Genomic DNA, 16,372 nt, shown 5'->3' on the forward strand with positions numbered 1-16,372 from the left:
CCCCTGAGGTCCTGCATGACATTGCTTTGGCAAAGTTGGTGCATTCATTTCCTTATGTTTGAGTAGTTATATTATCTGTATCATTTTTGAGGTAATCAGGAAAGCCAGACAGTTCTAATCAAATCATGGGGAAGAACTTTGCTTTCTGAACCCGATCCACACACCTCCCGGTTCCACACACCTCCCGGTTCCATGTGGCTCAGCGTTCTTGCACTTCAGTCCTGATGAACCATTTTTGTGCACCAACCTGATTTTTTATTTTTTTTTCAAGGTTATTTCAGTGTGTATGAGCAGGGACATCATCAAACTTCTGCGATGGTCTATGGCCCTCTAGACCCACATTTTGACACCCGTGTTTTAGATATGGAAAACACACACACACACACACACACACACACACACACACACACACACACACACACACACACACACACACACACACACAAGTCCTGTTCCTGGTTCTTGAACTAATCTACATCAATAAAGGTTATTCATTCATTCATATCTGAGGAAAAATACTTATTAGCTTCATCCAACATTTCAAAGTGATTACATTTCTTACCATAAGTTCTAATCATGCCCTCCAGCAAAAAATAATCACTATTTGTAGAACATTGTGTACACACATCAAGCTCTCATTCTGTCCACGCCCCCCCTCCTCCCTGCCCACTCAATCCCATACCCCCCCCCCCCCCCCCCCCCCTTATTGGTTCTTTGTGGGGCCTCTTGGGACAAAGGCTTTGTATCACTTCATCTTTGCTTTAAACAGTTTTTCACTGGGTGGTGTAATAATGCAGAGGAAGTGTTATCTCCAGTCTCAATAACTTCTTTTCCCACTCACTCTGTGCCCTTTAGCTTTGGAGATAAACCCCTTCAGCCATTACCCTCAGCACTTAGCAATTTTGCCTTGGTCAGGGAGGCCTAATTTGATTCATTTGCAAAATAGCCATTGCCATTTTTGGTATTATCTGACAATGTACCCATGACTGGAATGTTGTCAGGGCTTCTTTAAAGAGAATGGGAATACAACTGTGTGTGGATTGGAGACGTGTTGTGCTTGATGGTGGGTTTGAACTTGAGTGTTTTGTTTTTTATTCAAGCAATAAGTGAGAATAATTTCAAGTATGCTTGCCTACGTGATACGCGTTGTGATAGGTTTTAAAGACTTTGTTGTGCTGCTGTGTTGAATCAGGGTTGTAATCTTACTTTGCCACCCACAACCCAAAGTTGTCCATGGTGTTTACTTTTGCCTTCATAGAGAGCTTTGTTAAAGTTCCAGCAGTGATAATGGAGCATGAAAGACTAAATTCTGTATTCTCTCTCTCCCTTTCTGTTCATCTCTCTATCTCTCTGTTTCAGATTGAGAACCTCCTGGAGCAAGTGAGGGATAAGGATAAACAACTGGAGAGTTTGAAGGACAGGGTGACGTCTCTACAAACTGACTCCAGAAACACTGATACAGCCTTCGCCACCCTAGAGGAAGCACTCGCTGAGAAGGTAGAGGGAAAGGGAAAAGGGAAGATGTGTCTGTGTCTATATATGTGTGTGTGTGTGTGTGTGTGTGCGTGTATATATATATATATATATACACACACACACACACAGTGTGTATACACAGTTGACCTTTCTGATAACTTTTTGTCTCTTCGGAGTTTTCCAACAGGTGTTTCTGACCTCTCACATTGTAATTTAGTCTCACCTTCATGACAAAACACAATGACAAATCATATAATCATCACTGTTACTGTGGCCAGAATGTAAGTATCCACAGTGCATGTTATGCACCACCTCCTGTTCACCCTGATATTAGTTTTGATTCAGTGTCTTCAGTCTTGATTAAAAAAAGAAATAAATGAGATTGATGAGCTCTCTCAATTAGCCTGAATCACCTGAATGACCTAGCTTTGCATTGCAGAGATAAAAAAGAATGTTTGCCTGATCAAAAATAATAGTAATTAACCCAAATTGAATAATTGTCTTCAAAGATAAAGAGAAGCACTTTACTTGCACAATATCTCTCTCTGGCTCTCTTTCTCTCTCCGTATATATATATATATATATATATATATGAGAGAGAGAGAGAGAGAGAGGGATAATTATTTTATATATATATATATATATATATATATATATATATATATATATATATATATATATATATATATATAATAAATAAATCTTAACTTACTAATATTGACATGACAGTGAGTCAGTGGTCAGGTATGTCATGATCTGTGAGCTTGCTGATTGGTGGTCGTTGGCAGTCGTAAACTTTTGTTTTAGCTACAGAACAGCTGCTTCCCATAACCACCCTGCTTTGCAGTAATTCTGCGGTCTCTCATTGCGGTTGACTTCGCACATCACAGGGCAGAATTTGTGGAAGGTAGAGACAGTCTCTGACTTTGCCTGCTAAAGTTCATTAGATATAGTATTTATCTAATCACACATGATAAATCAGACGCACAAGCAGCGTTTTGCAGGGTGGAATACCTGAGTGATGTATATCAATAAGTTCATGTCTTGCGTAACATGTAATGGGCATGGGGGTGAGTGTTGGCACAAAGGAAGTGAAGGTTCTTGCATGTAGATGAAGTGATGTAGGTTAGGTTTTGTTTTATTCATAGAGATTTAGGACACCGTGTAAAATCAAGTCCAGTCTTCTTCTTTTTTTTTTCTTCAAATGTGCCAGTCAAATGCTGTATATGGAGTTGCTACAAATGTCCAGTAATCACTCTGGGTTATGAAATATGTATTTGAAAAACAAAGGGGACACAGGCTATAGTAGTAGCAAACGGATGTTTGTAACAGCCTTACTTTACCAAGAGAGATAACTTAATAATTATGTGATCGATTACATGTATACGCATCCTTCCTGAACTTGCATCTGACATTGTATAGCTGTGGAAAGATCTATGCAGATTTCTCTGCCAAAACACTAATTTTAAAGCATGAAAATTTATTTATTTTATTTTAAAATTTATTTATTGGTATTTATTGGGAAGAGAAGCCTGTGAATAATGTTTTCATTGTTTATACTAGCTGTCATTATGGGTATGTGTTATGGGTAGATGTTGAAGTGCAGGAGTAACACAAATAAATGATTTACATGCAGATTTTGTGGTATGGTTTCAATTTTTTAATTGTCACTGTCAGGTTGTGTTCCAACTTAAAGAGTTAGGTTGTCTTACAGTTGACCCCAATAGTGGGATGGATTGTGCTTGTTTACCCCAGTAGTGGGGTCACTTATTTTACACTTACCCTGGTATTGGGGTGAATTGTGTTACACTTACCCCAGTAGTGGGCTGGGTTCTAAAAATTGAACTCTTTGTATTTGGCATCAGTTTATACATTCTGTGATATAGTTGGAGAAATTAAACATCCCTATTTACAGTAGACAAATAAGGGTACTTTGTGTAAATATTTGATAGCTGTAACACAAATATTCAGTGAGTTATATGAAACAAATGTGTTACAACCTTACCTGCTCTTGCATATTTATGACGGTGACGGTTATAGAACATGATATAGGCCAACATGTCATTTAGTTGACAATCTCAGTGGCTGCTCGTTTTTTTGCGTGGTTCTCCTACTTAGTATTTTTATTGTGAATTATAGCACTTGTAGTCCCAGAGGTGGTACAGAATAGGAATTTAATGTCCAGTTTTAACTGCTTGTGCACGTGACGATAAACTCTTGAATCTTAAATCTATAGCATTTCCATAGAACCGTGGAGGAACATGAGACACAAATGGGCTATTACGATATGTAGCACTTGATTTTGAATAGAAATGAACATACCTTCCTAAATTAATGGGATTTGTTATTATACACAATAGTATCGTTATGTAATAGTGCTGATAGGCCTTGTATTTGCGTCATGAAAATATGGCCTATGATTTTCTATGTGGTGTAATGTTTTGTTTGCCATCCGGTATTAAAGTCTTTCTATTATGGTTTTGTAGAATTTAGCGGTATAATCTGTATTTACTATGAATCACAAAAGTATACAATTCCTTGTTTTCAGAACACAGTTTCTTACAGTGTTTGACGACAACTTGCACTTACTGGTGTTTGGGTTGAAAGTATGGCCATGAGATCGTGACTAGGAGGCTATTGGTATAGGAGGGGGATGTGTGGAAACATGTTGCCTTGTGGTCTAAATAAAAAATCCTCTTTCAATAACAGAGGTGAGCCAATGGTAACGGATCTAAGTGGAAGCAGGTCTGTGTATTCTGCATCGGGAGATTTTGACCCAAGCTGATTCATTGAGGAGGAATGACAAACTTGCTTGAGAAATCTTTCTTTAGAATAGAATTTGTGGTTCAAGTCACAAGCATGAAGATGTATAACGCCAGGTGTAGTCTCAGCACTTTGTGTCCTGATTTAGGTTAATTGTGTCATAGCTGTGCTTCATGGGTTTGATTCCCAGAGAGCACGACATGTAAATGTACATTTTGTAGTCTTGCAAAATTCTCCATGTTTTTAGGTAGTGAAGAAATTTTTTTGGAATAATGTTTCTATCACTTCAACTTCTATCTATTTCATTTCATGGTAAGAAATTAGCCTTGCCCTAGAGTTTTTCATTTTTTATACATTTTTTTCTGTTGTCTCGTCACAAATGCAAGTTATAAAAAATACTGGACCTATTTATGATGGGGTTAATGGAAAATATATTTAAAATGTTCATTTTTGGTCTCGTTGTACTGGACCCTAAAGATGTATAATATAGATGTAAAACGTTGAGTCCACAGTGGAAGATGACTGACCAGTGTGTCAGAACGAAAGTGTGACAGAAGAAGAAAACTCCATATAGAATGCGGATACAGTTTTTGTGCTCTGCTATGATTTGGAAGAAGAAGTTAAAACATCAGCACACCACAACTATGCAGTTTCCATCTTGGTGGAACCTACAAATGCATTAACATTTTTATGCAACTGGCAGCTTTCAGTTTTCCACTGGTCTCACAACTGGGGTTCATCAGTCATCTGTCTCTTGGCGCAGGTCTTTAATGTGTATGGACTCACATGTCAATTTTGACTGGCTTTCTTCCTTGGGGCCCAGGTTAATTTACTACAGCGATAAACTGACAACAGTGCGCTAATGATCGTCATAGTACTGTGTTCTGCATTTAGCGTGCAGTAGTGCAGTTAGCATTTTGAGTTTCATGACTCTAGCTCCATATGTCCTAAGCGTTGTTTTCTCTTTATTGTGTCCCCACGTTTTACCCGTATCGTTCAGGATAAGCTAATAGAACAGCTGAAGGAGCACAGGCAGAGAGAGGTTCAGGACAAGAACGTGGAAATAGAGGTGTGTAAGACGGAGAACAAGGACCTGAAGGACAAGATCACTTCCTTACAGGCTCAGCTCCTGGAAAAAGAGGTGAGTGACCACACTGCCCACAGGCTAAAGTGGCATAGGTCATAACAGTGGTACTAACTCCCACACACAAATCATGCCAGGTCAGAGATTTACCTTATTATCATTCGCAACTTTCATTCAATCAAAAAACAGAGGCTGAAACTATCAAATTGGCATGCTTGTACATGTTGGACTTGAGTTTGAACTTCTGTGCTAAATTCCTATGTTGTTGTATTGTAATGTTTTTTTTTTTTTTATGAATTATGAGCCAGTTTTCTGAACAGCAGGTTTTCCATAGTTTCTGATGGATAATTGTCATCAAGAAAACATATTACTAATCAGTCCTCTTTTTACTACATGGGTGTTTATCATATGTTATAAACTTCACAACCATCTTCCAAAAAAAAAAAACAAATGTTGCTTTATATAAACTTATATATGTGCTTAACTCCAGTATATGCTCGTGCACACACACACACACCAACACACATCGACAGTCTGCAAAAAGCAGGTTACCCTGGTGACAAATACTCCAGCCATTTATAAGTAATTTTATTGAACTTAAAGAATGAGAAGAATTGTGGTGCATGCGTGGTAGTGTGTGCCCAAACCCATACTTTAAGTGTTAAGATCAACAGCGAAAGCAAACCCTGTACCCTCAGGACCCCACCTGTGAACCTAGCCTCCTGACTAGAAACTGAAGGCGCTTTGTTCTTATAGAGAGAGCAAAAGAGAGGGAGGAAAGAGAAGAGAAGAGAGGAAAAAGAGAAAGAAAAGAGTGAAATTTATAGATCGGTTTCCCATCCCCCATCGCCCAGTCTCTTCACTGTTCCCGGGGAACATGCCGGGGCAATCTTTCAGAAAGCCTAAATTTACGAGAATGTTTTCTTTTATATGCACTACAGCGAACACATATCGTTCCAGGAAAATTATATCTTATTTTTTGAGTCTATGCCACATATAGCCTACAGTCTTTAGGAACTTCCCATCAACCCTCTCCCGTGCTAATCAAAAGCACATAAACAACCTCCATTTTTAAAGCTCTAATTACACTATCAACAGACTTCAAACGTTGAGTATCATACGAGTGAGAATATAATCACTTTGTTTATATAACACAGGCCAATTTAAGGTTTAGATTACTTGAGAAAAGGTGTACAGACATAAGAGTTTTATAGTTTGAGTGCAATTAAAGGAACACATTGTGCCCGAGCTCTCACAAGAGAGACGCACGAGACAGACCGAACAGCCGCGATGCTGTGTTGCTGCATGCAAGTCTTTCCAGAGCATGAACAGCCTCTTCCAGCTCTTGTCGATATAGCTCATCTTGTAATGGTATCTCCTGCCAACCTAATCTACTGCAGTTTGACCTCATAGAAGCCTTCCCCTGTGTGCCAGTGGAATTCAGAGAGAATTTTATTGGTCGCTTAGATCTTTGTCTTGTTTCTGCTGGTTCTCCTAAGATGTACAAACTACAAAAGGATTCAATGATTCAATCAGTCTTAATGATTCAGTTTCAGTTTTGAATATGTTAATGCAGGTAGTGCCGTTTTTAACTCTCTTGCCCTTCTGAGCAGGAAAATAAGTATTGTACTGGTACTGTGGGACTGGTACCTTGGTTCAGCTGAATAGGGCTATAGGCCAGGCCCCTCTGTGGTACTCCAACCACTTCCACCACCTCCTCCATCCTTTTTAGATGCAGCTCCTCCTCCATTCTCCGACTCCTGTTCTGATGTGTTTCTCCCACCCCAAACAGTCCTGTTTACTGGAACTCAGAGAGCGAATCTCATCTCTGACCTCCTCCGGCCTGCAGAAAGACTCCAGGCTGCGAGCCCTGGAGCGGAGGGCGGAGGAGTGCACCTGGCTGGAGGGTCAGCTGCGGAAGGTGGGTAGAAGCCCCCCCCCCCCGCACCTGGCCCCCCCCGCACCCGGCCCCACCCGTCCTCCACGGACCAGCCTGCCAGAAACGTCTGATGTGGGGGCAGTGGTTACTCCCACTATTCAAATAAAAGAGGGGAGCTGTGTTGCTACTGCGGGCCAAACCTTCTCGATAGTCATCACAGGAACATGAAGCCATGTGACACACAGGGGCTGTCAGAGAGCATCCAGGTGTGGAGATAAAGGAGGAACTACATAAGCACACACGGGTGGAAACACTGTCACAGGTTTTCTTACCTAAAGCATGTTAAGTTTGGCACAAGGCACTGTTCACAAATGCACACACATCTATAATCCATCTCACACATACATGCTTACACATACATTACAGATACATGCAAACTACACACTCTAGTGTGTCATCATTTACAGAAATATGTACCTTTAATGAAATTCATGCACATATTCTTGGAGAGATGTCATGTTTTTGATAGATTTTTCCACCCTTGTAAAATCATGATAACCATCTTCTTTTCATATCATCTCTCATTTCCAAAAAGTGCACCGATTATTGCAATAAGAGATGCCAAGCCACTTCAATGCTTAGCACAGTAGCTTTCAGGAATGCAAATAGAAAAAATAGTCTGCACAAAAAACGTCATTTGTGCTTAATTTTTAATGCTTAATTTCGAGTTCTGCAGGAAGGGCCACCGGTTTCCAGTTTAGCTACTAGCTTGGGAAACACTTAAATATTAAAGATTCCAAGTATTCAAGCATGGACATGTCATACTGCAAATATATGCAACTGAGTGTGTCCATGCAGGTTCACTACATCAGCTGTCTGTTCATGTGCTCATGTGTGAGATTGTGCTTGCATTTCAGCACAGGGCTATGGTAAGATTTTGACATGCACCCACACAGTACTTAATCTGTCTATATACTTTGTAATGTGTATCCGTCTGTGGTTGTGTGGGGAGGTTTCTGTTAAGATGAGTCCTCTTAGGTTTACTTGCGTCATAAAAAGCTTAAGAAAGCCCGGAAAGTTCTCAAGTGTGTTTGTTATACAGCAGTGTTGTGGGACTGTAATTATTGGTCTGTAAATTAAACCACACAGAGTTACGCACACTATGACTACACGGCTCACCCAGTCTACGGTGTCCTCCTGATGTCATATCTTAGAATTATACCTCTGCCTTAACTTTTGTTGTGAGTCATTGTCTAGTCTTGTAGGTGGAAACTGATTTCAGATATAAAGCACTTCGTGTGTAATGGATAGTGTAAACTAACTGTGTAGTGGATGGTTTGTGGTCAGCTCACAGCGGACTTGTTAGAAGAGCACTCTGACATTCTTGGTCTGATTCTTGGAAGTTCACATCATTGTGTGAAGTCTGGACAGTGTGTCTGCGTTCTTCTGAATGGCAGATATAAACACAAGAGAAATTATGTAGTATATGGTTATACACAGTATACAAACAGTATTTGCAGAATGGTCATTAAGCTGGACACACACAGACACACACACACACACACACACACACGCACATACACAAAAACAATTGAACTTGCTTTCCTCTGATGTCCTCAGGTGGTAGAAGCAATTTTGAGATGCCCAGTGAAATTCATGAACTTTTCCTAGTTCCTTCTCTCTTTCCTCTTCTCTCCATCCTCTCTTCCTGTCCTACACCACTCTGTTCCTTATGTCTGCTGCTTTTTTAAACATTTACTGATAACACAAACAGGCGTACACATACATACATCATACATCATATAATACATACAAACACCTACTGGATACCCCCTTCTCCATCTTAGGAAGAGACTGTAAATGCTTAAAGATAAGTTTAATCCATCAACCATTATTATGAACACTACAACCCACCCGAGACACACACACACACACACACACACACACACACACACACAGAGAGAGACCTCTGCTCAGATTTATTGTAAATGTCACACACATTTCACATAATCTCACGCACATGCGCGTTTGAAGAAAGTACCGGGGTGAACTCAAGCTAAGCGAACAGCACATAAAAAACATGAACACAAACTTGGATATAAACACAAGTCGTGATATGAACACAAACTTGGATATAAACATAAGTCGTGATATGAACACAAACTTGGATATAAACATAAGTCGTGATATGAACACAAACTTGGATATAAACATAAGTCGCGATATGAACACAAACTTGGATATAAACATAAGTCGCGATATGAACACAAACTTGGATATAAACATAAATCGCGATATGAACACAAACTTGGATATAAACATAAGTCGTGATATGAACACAAACTTGGATATAAACATAAATCGTGATATGAACACAAACTTGGATATAAACATAAGTCGTGATATGAACACAAACTTGGATATAAACATAAGTCGCGATATGAACACAAACTTGGATATAAACATAAGTCGCGATATGAACACAAACTTGGATATAAACATAAGTCGTGATATGAACACAAACTTGGATATAAACATAAGTCGTGATATGAACACAAACTTGGATATAAACATAAGTCGTGATATGAACACAAACTTGGATATAAACGTAAGTCGTGATATGAACACAAACTTGGATATAAACATAAGTCGTGATATGAACACAAACTTGGATATAAACGTAAGTCATGATATGTTTCAGGACTTTGTCACGGTTGGAGGAGGTGGGCGCACACTACGAGCTCTGTTATGTACGCAACTGTTGTTTTCTAGGTGAAAAGTGGATAAACTCAACACTCGTTACATTTACATTTACATTTATGGCATTTGGCAGACACCCTTATCCAGAGCGACTTACATCTTTATCTCTCTTTTTTTTTTTATACAAGTGAGCAATTGAGGGTTAAGGGCCTTGCTCAGGGGCACCTCAGTCATGGCCTGGGGATCGAACCTGCGACCCTCCGGTCACAAGACCAGTTCCCTAACCGCTAGGCCATGACTGCCCAAAGGTGGAAGTGGGATTTGAACCCATGTAGGTCCTGTACATTGCTTCTAATTGGGAGCATGTGGCTCAACACGTTGAGCTACCAGAGAAGATGTTACAACGCCACTGACCTGCGCTCACCTTTAGGAAGAAGAGAACAGACAGTGTCAGTAGTTTTGAAGCTCCCTCAGTCGTGTGCGGTGCCTTTGCTGCACCTCGTATGTGGTTTATTCCAAACGTGTGACAGAAGAACCGCGTCTGACCAACGAGACTCAAAGTACAATCACAATATCACAGATTCTTAATGCCGCTAGTCTCCCGTTTTCCACTACGCCGGTTTTAAAAGTATTAGTGGCTCGCTGGGCTTGTAAACAAACCCGCGCAGCACGAAGATGTAGCAGTGTGTCGCCCTCAGAGCTGATGAGGTAACCGGGCCACGGTACACACCGTTAGTGCAGGTGAGAGTGTGGACCGGCTGGGGAGCCGCAGGTTGGCCACTCCTGTTATAAGTTTTGCTAACAGTTTTCAACCATCATGTACTCATAACAAGTCATTTTTCAAATCTATTTCAGGCCTGATATCTTTTGGTCGGAGGTTCTTTACACTGACGGAGTGTCCACATATGTGTCTGACTCATGCATGAGTAGCAGTTCTAATGCAAACATGTGCTTAGGATATCAGTCTATCCACTACACTGTATACTAACTGCTTTTCTCTGAAGATTTGTTTAATGTACTTATGGTGAGACGTGTTTCTAAATAATTTGATGTTGGTGATTTATGGATTAAGGTTTATGCTGTTGTTTTGGGGAACATTTCCAGGCATTTTCTATGGTGATCGTTATTGTTACTGCAGTTGATTGGTTTTGTCTCACCACCTGGGACGGTCCTCAGTCTTCAGTCTAATGTCTTACAAGGGTCCCCTCCTTTATTCATTCAAATGAAAACAGTCATCTGCCAATGTTTAAACAAGCACATTCATCTGTCACAGCAATGTAAGCAATCAGGAGGACATGTTTAGCGGCAAGACAAAGATCATTCTAGGGCCCGCATCTATCTCCAGGTTATTTTTCCCCTCAAAGAAAGAGGAATACGATACTGCAACAATCGGTGTCTCTTTACTGCGCCTGCACAGATACACCAGGCAGAAGATAGAAGATAGGAGATAGGAGAAGTGTGGTGGTCTTGTAAAACATTTTCCAAGTGGGAGAGCAGTTTAATTTTATAATGAATTAGAGGAACAATTATACAGGAATGAAAAAAAAAAAACATTTATGCTACACGGAGATGCTCTGAGAGAAGGAAATCACATGAAAGAAGAGAACCCTTTTAGATGAACCGTGGGGCCCTTCAGAAGGAATCCACTCAAATCCACCCAAATATCATAACATGGTTTAGCCAATTCTAGAATTTGTTCTTACAGTTTTTTTGTTCTTACAGTTTTGACTTAATAGTTCTAGCTGGAACACTTAAAAAACCATTATGTAATCAACAAGTTGTGTGTGTGACTAAATCCTTCTGATTTATAAGCCTGATTTGTGTCTGCATAATGTTGTCCTGTTTTGGTAAGATTTATCCTTCTTTAAATCATGGAAGAAAATGTTTTTCATTCCATCCATGTTCATGCATACCCAGTAACTTCTCATGTTATGACTGCAGCTTTTCGGGATGCTCTAAGTTCAAATTAAGTTTAGGATTAAAGTTAGTGTTAAGAATAATTTACTTTCCACGGTACTTCGTTTCATTCAGAGCCACATGCCAAGGAAAAAAAACTGTTGTACGGGATAGTGTGTGTTAACCATATATGAATATTATTTCTTACCACATTCCATACTTGAATATGTGTCCTAGTTCTCATCCACACCTTCTTTCGGTCTCTTTCTCCACATAGAACGGACTGCAGGGAAAGTCAGTGGTAGGCTTTGTTCATTTATGTGTTTGTCTTTTTATGGGAGGAGTAATACAGTTAAATTTGTTTTACTGCATTTATTAATGAAAACTATACAGGCTTTGTAGACCATATGTTTTCTTGCCAGCTAAAATTGTTAGATATATTGCAGTATTACACTGAAAAGTAAAGTAAAATTGGAGTAATTCGCTAGATTATCCTAGATTCTGGAGTTGAGATCTGGCTGTGTGTGTTTATGTGCTTCTTTCTGATCAGTTTTACAAGACCTTTTTTCTTTCAGTGCAAATTTTACACCAACATGTGTCTAAAGAGACATTGAAAATGTACGAAAATTGCAAAATAAGAGAACAGAAAATCCTCAGTAATGGAATGGTGCAAAATTTGTCCTAGAAGATAAACGTCCGAAACAAAACCCTGTGTGCTGTCCATGGTGTTTTGCTGTGATGTCTGTCACTGTGGGTTTTCAGATAAGTAATAAAACAATGTGAATTCAGAACAGTCCAACGTATGGAATCACTTATGTTTGAAATTTAGAATTTAGTTCCACACATAATCAATAATGTTTGCGTAATTAAACATACAAACAACATGATAATTCAGTTCTATTGTTCTTGAGTGACCTGACATGTGCATGTCTGTCAGAAGGCCCTTGAATCTAACGAAGCGGCTCGCACGAACGTGGAGCTCTCGGAGCAGGTGAAAACGTTGGAAGTGGCCCTCCAGAAAGACGAGTCCGCCTGTAAGGGGGAGGCGGGACAGCTTCAGGGCGTCCACAGAGAGGCGGGGACAGAACAAATGACGGAAAAGAACCCCGAGCCGGAGAGGTAAAGATAACCACAGCCACACATGCATGTAGCTCGCTTTCCCCACATTTACAATCTGGAATTCTCTGCATTTGCTTATGTGGAATGCTGGACTTTCCTGTCTCCTTATTGCAAAAACAGAGCAAGGGACGAACTAGATCTACTTGCACATATAAACCAACTAAAACTTTCAGGGAGCTCTAAAGCTCTCAGTAATTTTGCCTTGTGCTGTTGCGCGTGTCGAGTCAGTAGCATTGGTGGACTGAGAGTATGGAGCATTTGTAGGTGTTTCTGATGATGCTTATGTATGAAAAGAGAGTACATAGGTGTGTGTGTGTGTGTGTGTGTGCGTGTGTGTGTGTAAGCATTCCCATGCCATATTGTGTGTGATTGTGATTGTGCATGATTGTCTGTGACTGTGTGTGTGTACATGTGGTGTGTTTGGGGGGGTGTGTTTGTATGTGTATGTGTGTATGTGAGCGTGGTTGTGTGTTTTCCATTGCAGTGTGAATAATGCTGGCTTTTATAGGGTTTGTCATGCAGCCAGTGTTACAGCAGCGGGAGAGAGGAGAACACACTGCTACCCTTCCTCTCATTACTGGCCAGCAAGTGCACAATTACCCATTGATTTACAGATTGGCAGGGTGGCTTGTGTTGGGACTGCACACATGGACACACTAGTATGCACACGCATGCACGCGAGCATACACACACACTTATGCACACATAGAATGATTTAGTGGCTGGGTGTACTAAAATTAGATTCCTTGGTGCCAAACTTGCATAGAGTTGTGGTTTCTCTGTAGCATTCTCCGTGGGGGGCCTGGAAAGTGCTAATGTGTTAATGTCAGGTATGGTGTGTGGGTGTCGGTGTGTATGTCTTCACTATTAACTCCTCACTACCCATTCTCTGGGCATTCTTACACCATGTACTGTATGTTTTCATGAGGCTATGTGTGTCTTTGTATATATGTGTATGTAGGGGTTTTTTCTTGGCTTTTAATCTTTATCTTTTTATGTCTTGTGTCACATCTGTCCCACATTTACACCCCAAACCTTTGTAGAGCCGCCCCCTGTTTGCCCTTAATCTGCATTGCCCCCTCTGCCCAGCCACGAGTCCTCCCCATTTCTGCCCCCCCTAAAACCTGGGGTGCATTCATTTGGAAACTCTTTGGACAGTGAGTGTTGTGTCTGGCATGTTTTCATCTTCACACTTATGCATTAGCATGTGGATATGTGGACGGCTACAAATATGAATGTCTGATTTGATCAAAGCCTGAATCATCTTTACACTGAAATACCAAAATCATATTTCCCCTCATGACTGAGACACTAGAGACACCAGTCATCATCTCCCTTCACCACTGAGACACTAGAGACAGCAGTCATCATCTCCCCTCACGACTGAGACACTAGAGACATCAGTCATCATCTCCTCTCACCACTGAGACACTAGACATCAATCATCATCTCCCCTCATGACTGAGACACTAGACACCAGTCATCTCCCCTCATGACTGACACACTAGACACCAGTCATCATCTCCCCTCATGACTGAGACACTAGAAACACCAGTCATCATCTCCCTTCACGACTGAGACACTAGAGACACCAATCATCATCTCCCCTCATGACTGAGACACTAGACACCAGTCATCTCCCCTCACGACTGACACACTAGAGACACCAGTCATCATCTCCCCTCATGACTGAGACACTAGAAACACCAGTCATCATCTCCCTTCACGACTGAGACACTAGAGACACCAGTCATCATCTCCCCTCATGACTGAGACCTGAGACACGAGAGACACCAGTCATCATCTCCCCTCATGACTGAGACACTAGAGACACCAGTCATCTCCCCTCATGACTGAGACACTAGAGACACCAGTCATCATCTCCCCTCATGACTGAGACACTAGACACCAGTCATCTCCCCTCACGACTGAGACACTAGAGACACCAGTCATCTCCCCTCACGACTGAGACACTAGAGACACCAGTCACCATCTCCCCTCATGACTGAGACACGAGAGACACCAGTCATCTCCCCTCACGACTGAGACACTAGACACCAGTCATCATCTCCCTTCACAACTGAGACACTAGAGACACCAGTCATCTCCCCTCACGACTGAGACACTAGAGACACCAGTCATCATCTCCCTTCACGACTGAGACACTAAAGTTCAGTCACTGCTGTAGTGAGGTACATAGAAGCTTTTTCAATTTTACAAATGTTTATACAATATGTACACAGATTTTGTTGGTAAAGATCAATTGCCCATTAAAATACCAGAAACACTTAAAAAGCAAAATAATCCAAACTGCAAAGTGTTCCAACATCTTTAAGAGTCGTTAGCAGTTAGCAGTAAATTAAAGACATTAGCAAGCTGAATATAACTATTCAAGTGCTACACACACACACACACACACACACACACACACACACACACACACACACACACACACACACACACACACACACACACACACACACACAGTATTAAAATGGTGTATTAAACTGTCTACATTTCTGCATTACCTGCATTGCCCACATTAAAACCCTTTACTGAGTATCTGGCTAATGATGTAAGATTTATGTTGGGCCTTTTTTGCATGTAGTTCAGAATTGCCAAATATTTTCATTTCAAGCAGAAATTCACTCCAACTGCTTTTGTAGCCAAGTGCACTACACCTGGAGAATGTTCACTAAAGACGTTGTGAGGCTGCTTTCTGAGGTAGCCGTTAAATGGCTCGATTATCAGATATGATTTATTCTTCTCCTTTCCTCAGGCTGTCTGAAGGTCTTACTCCTTCTTCTATGTTCCAGCACGAAGCTAGACACTAAACTTCACAAACTATTTTTTTTCTTCATTGTTTGACTGTCATTGTTTCTCATTTTGCACATGGTCAGTGAGCTAAAAGTTCCTTTTGAAACTGGTCCTAGACCTGGCGCAGTGTGAAGGCATTTCAGCTGCATAGGGGTGAATGTTTGTTGTACTTGAGGGGTGTTGAAACTCATCTTGTCTTCATCTCTCAGCCTCTCCCTTCCTTTCTTCTCCTGTTGTTTCCTTCTCCTTTCTCTCTTTCTCTCTTTTGCACCATTTGTCAAATCTGGAAAAGGTCACACACTGGCCACTCTGTCTGTGTTTATTTGATTGTGTCTGAGTTCAAGTGTGCACATGTATGTGTATCTTTCTGTATTTGTGCTTATTGGAATGTATATGTGGACTGCCTGTCTAACCAGTGTCTCTTTGTAGTACTGTCTACATCAGACCAGTGTCTGTGTAGTACTGGCTACATCAGACCAGTGTCTCTTTGTAGTACTGGCTACATCAGACCAGTGTCTCTATGTAGTACTGGCTACATCAGACCAGTGTCTCTTTGTAGTACTGGCTACATCAGACCAGTGTCTCTATGTAGTACTGTCTACATCAGACTAGTGTCTCTTTGTAGTACTGTCTACATC

General features: G+C 40.8%; 1 protein-coding gene across 3 annotated transcripts in view; it reads left to right on the top strand.

Annotated features, from left to right (window-relative positions):
- The window catches only part of LOC143512554 (ERC protein 2-like), a 215,104-nt gene that overhangs the window by 82,881 nt on the left and 115,851 nt on the right, over window positions 1-16,372 (top strand). For all 3 annotated transcript variants that reach the window (XM_077003020.1, XM_077003021.1, XM_077003022.1), the window contains exons 10-13: window positions 1,360-1,497; window positions 5,240-5,380; window positions 7,116-7,244; window positions 12,736-12,917. In XM_077003020.1, coding sequence (XP_076859135.1) covers window positions 1,360-1,497; window positions 5,240-5,380; window positions 7,116-7,244; window positions 12,736-12,917 — 590 coding nt within the window. The remainder of the gene's footprint in view (window positions 1-1,359; window positions 1,498-5,239; window positions 5,381-7,115; window positions 7,245-12,735; window positions 12,918-16,372) is intronic.

Source organism: Brachyhypopomus gauderio, chromosome 4 (assembly GCF_052324685.1).
Source record: "Brachyhypopomus gauderio isolate BG-103 chromosome 4, BGAUD_0.2, whole genome shotgun sequence".
Lineage (NCBI taxonomy): Eukaryota > Metazoa > Chordata > Actinopteri > Gymnotiformes > Hypopomidae > Brachyhypopomus > Brachyhypopomus gauderio.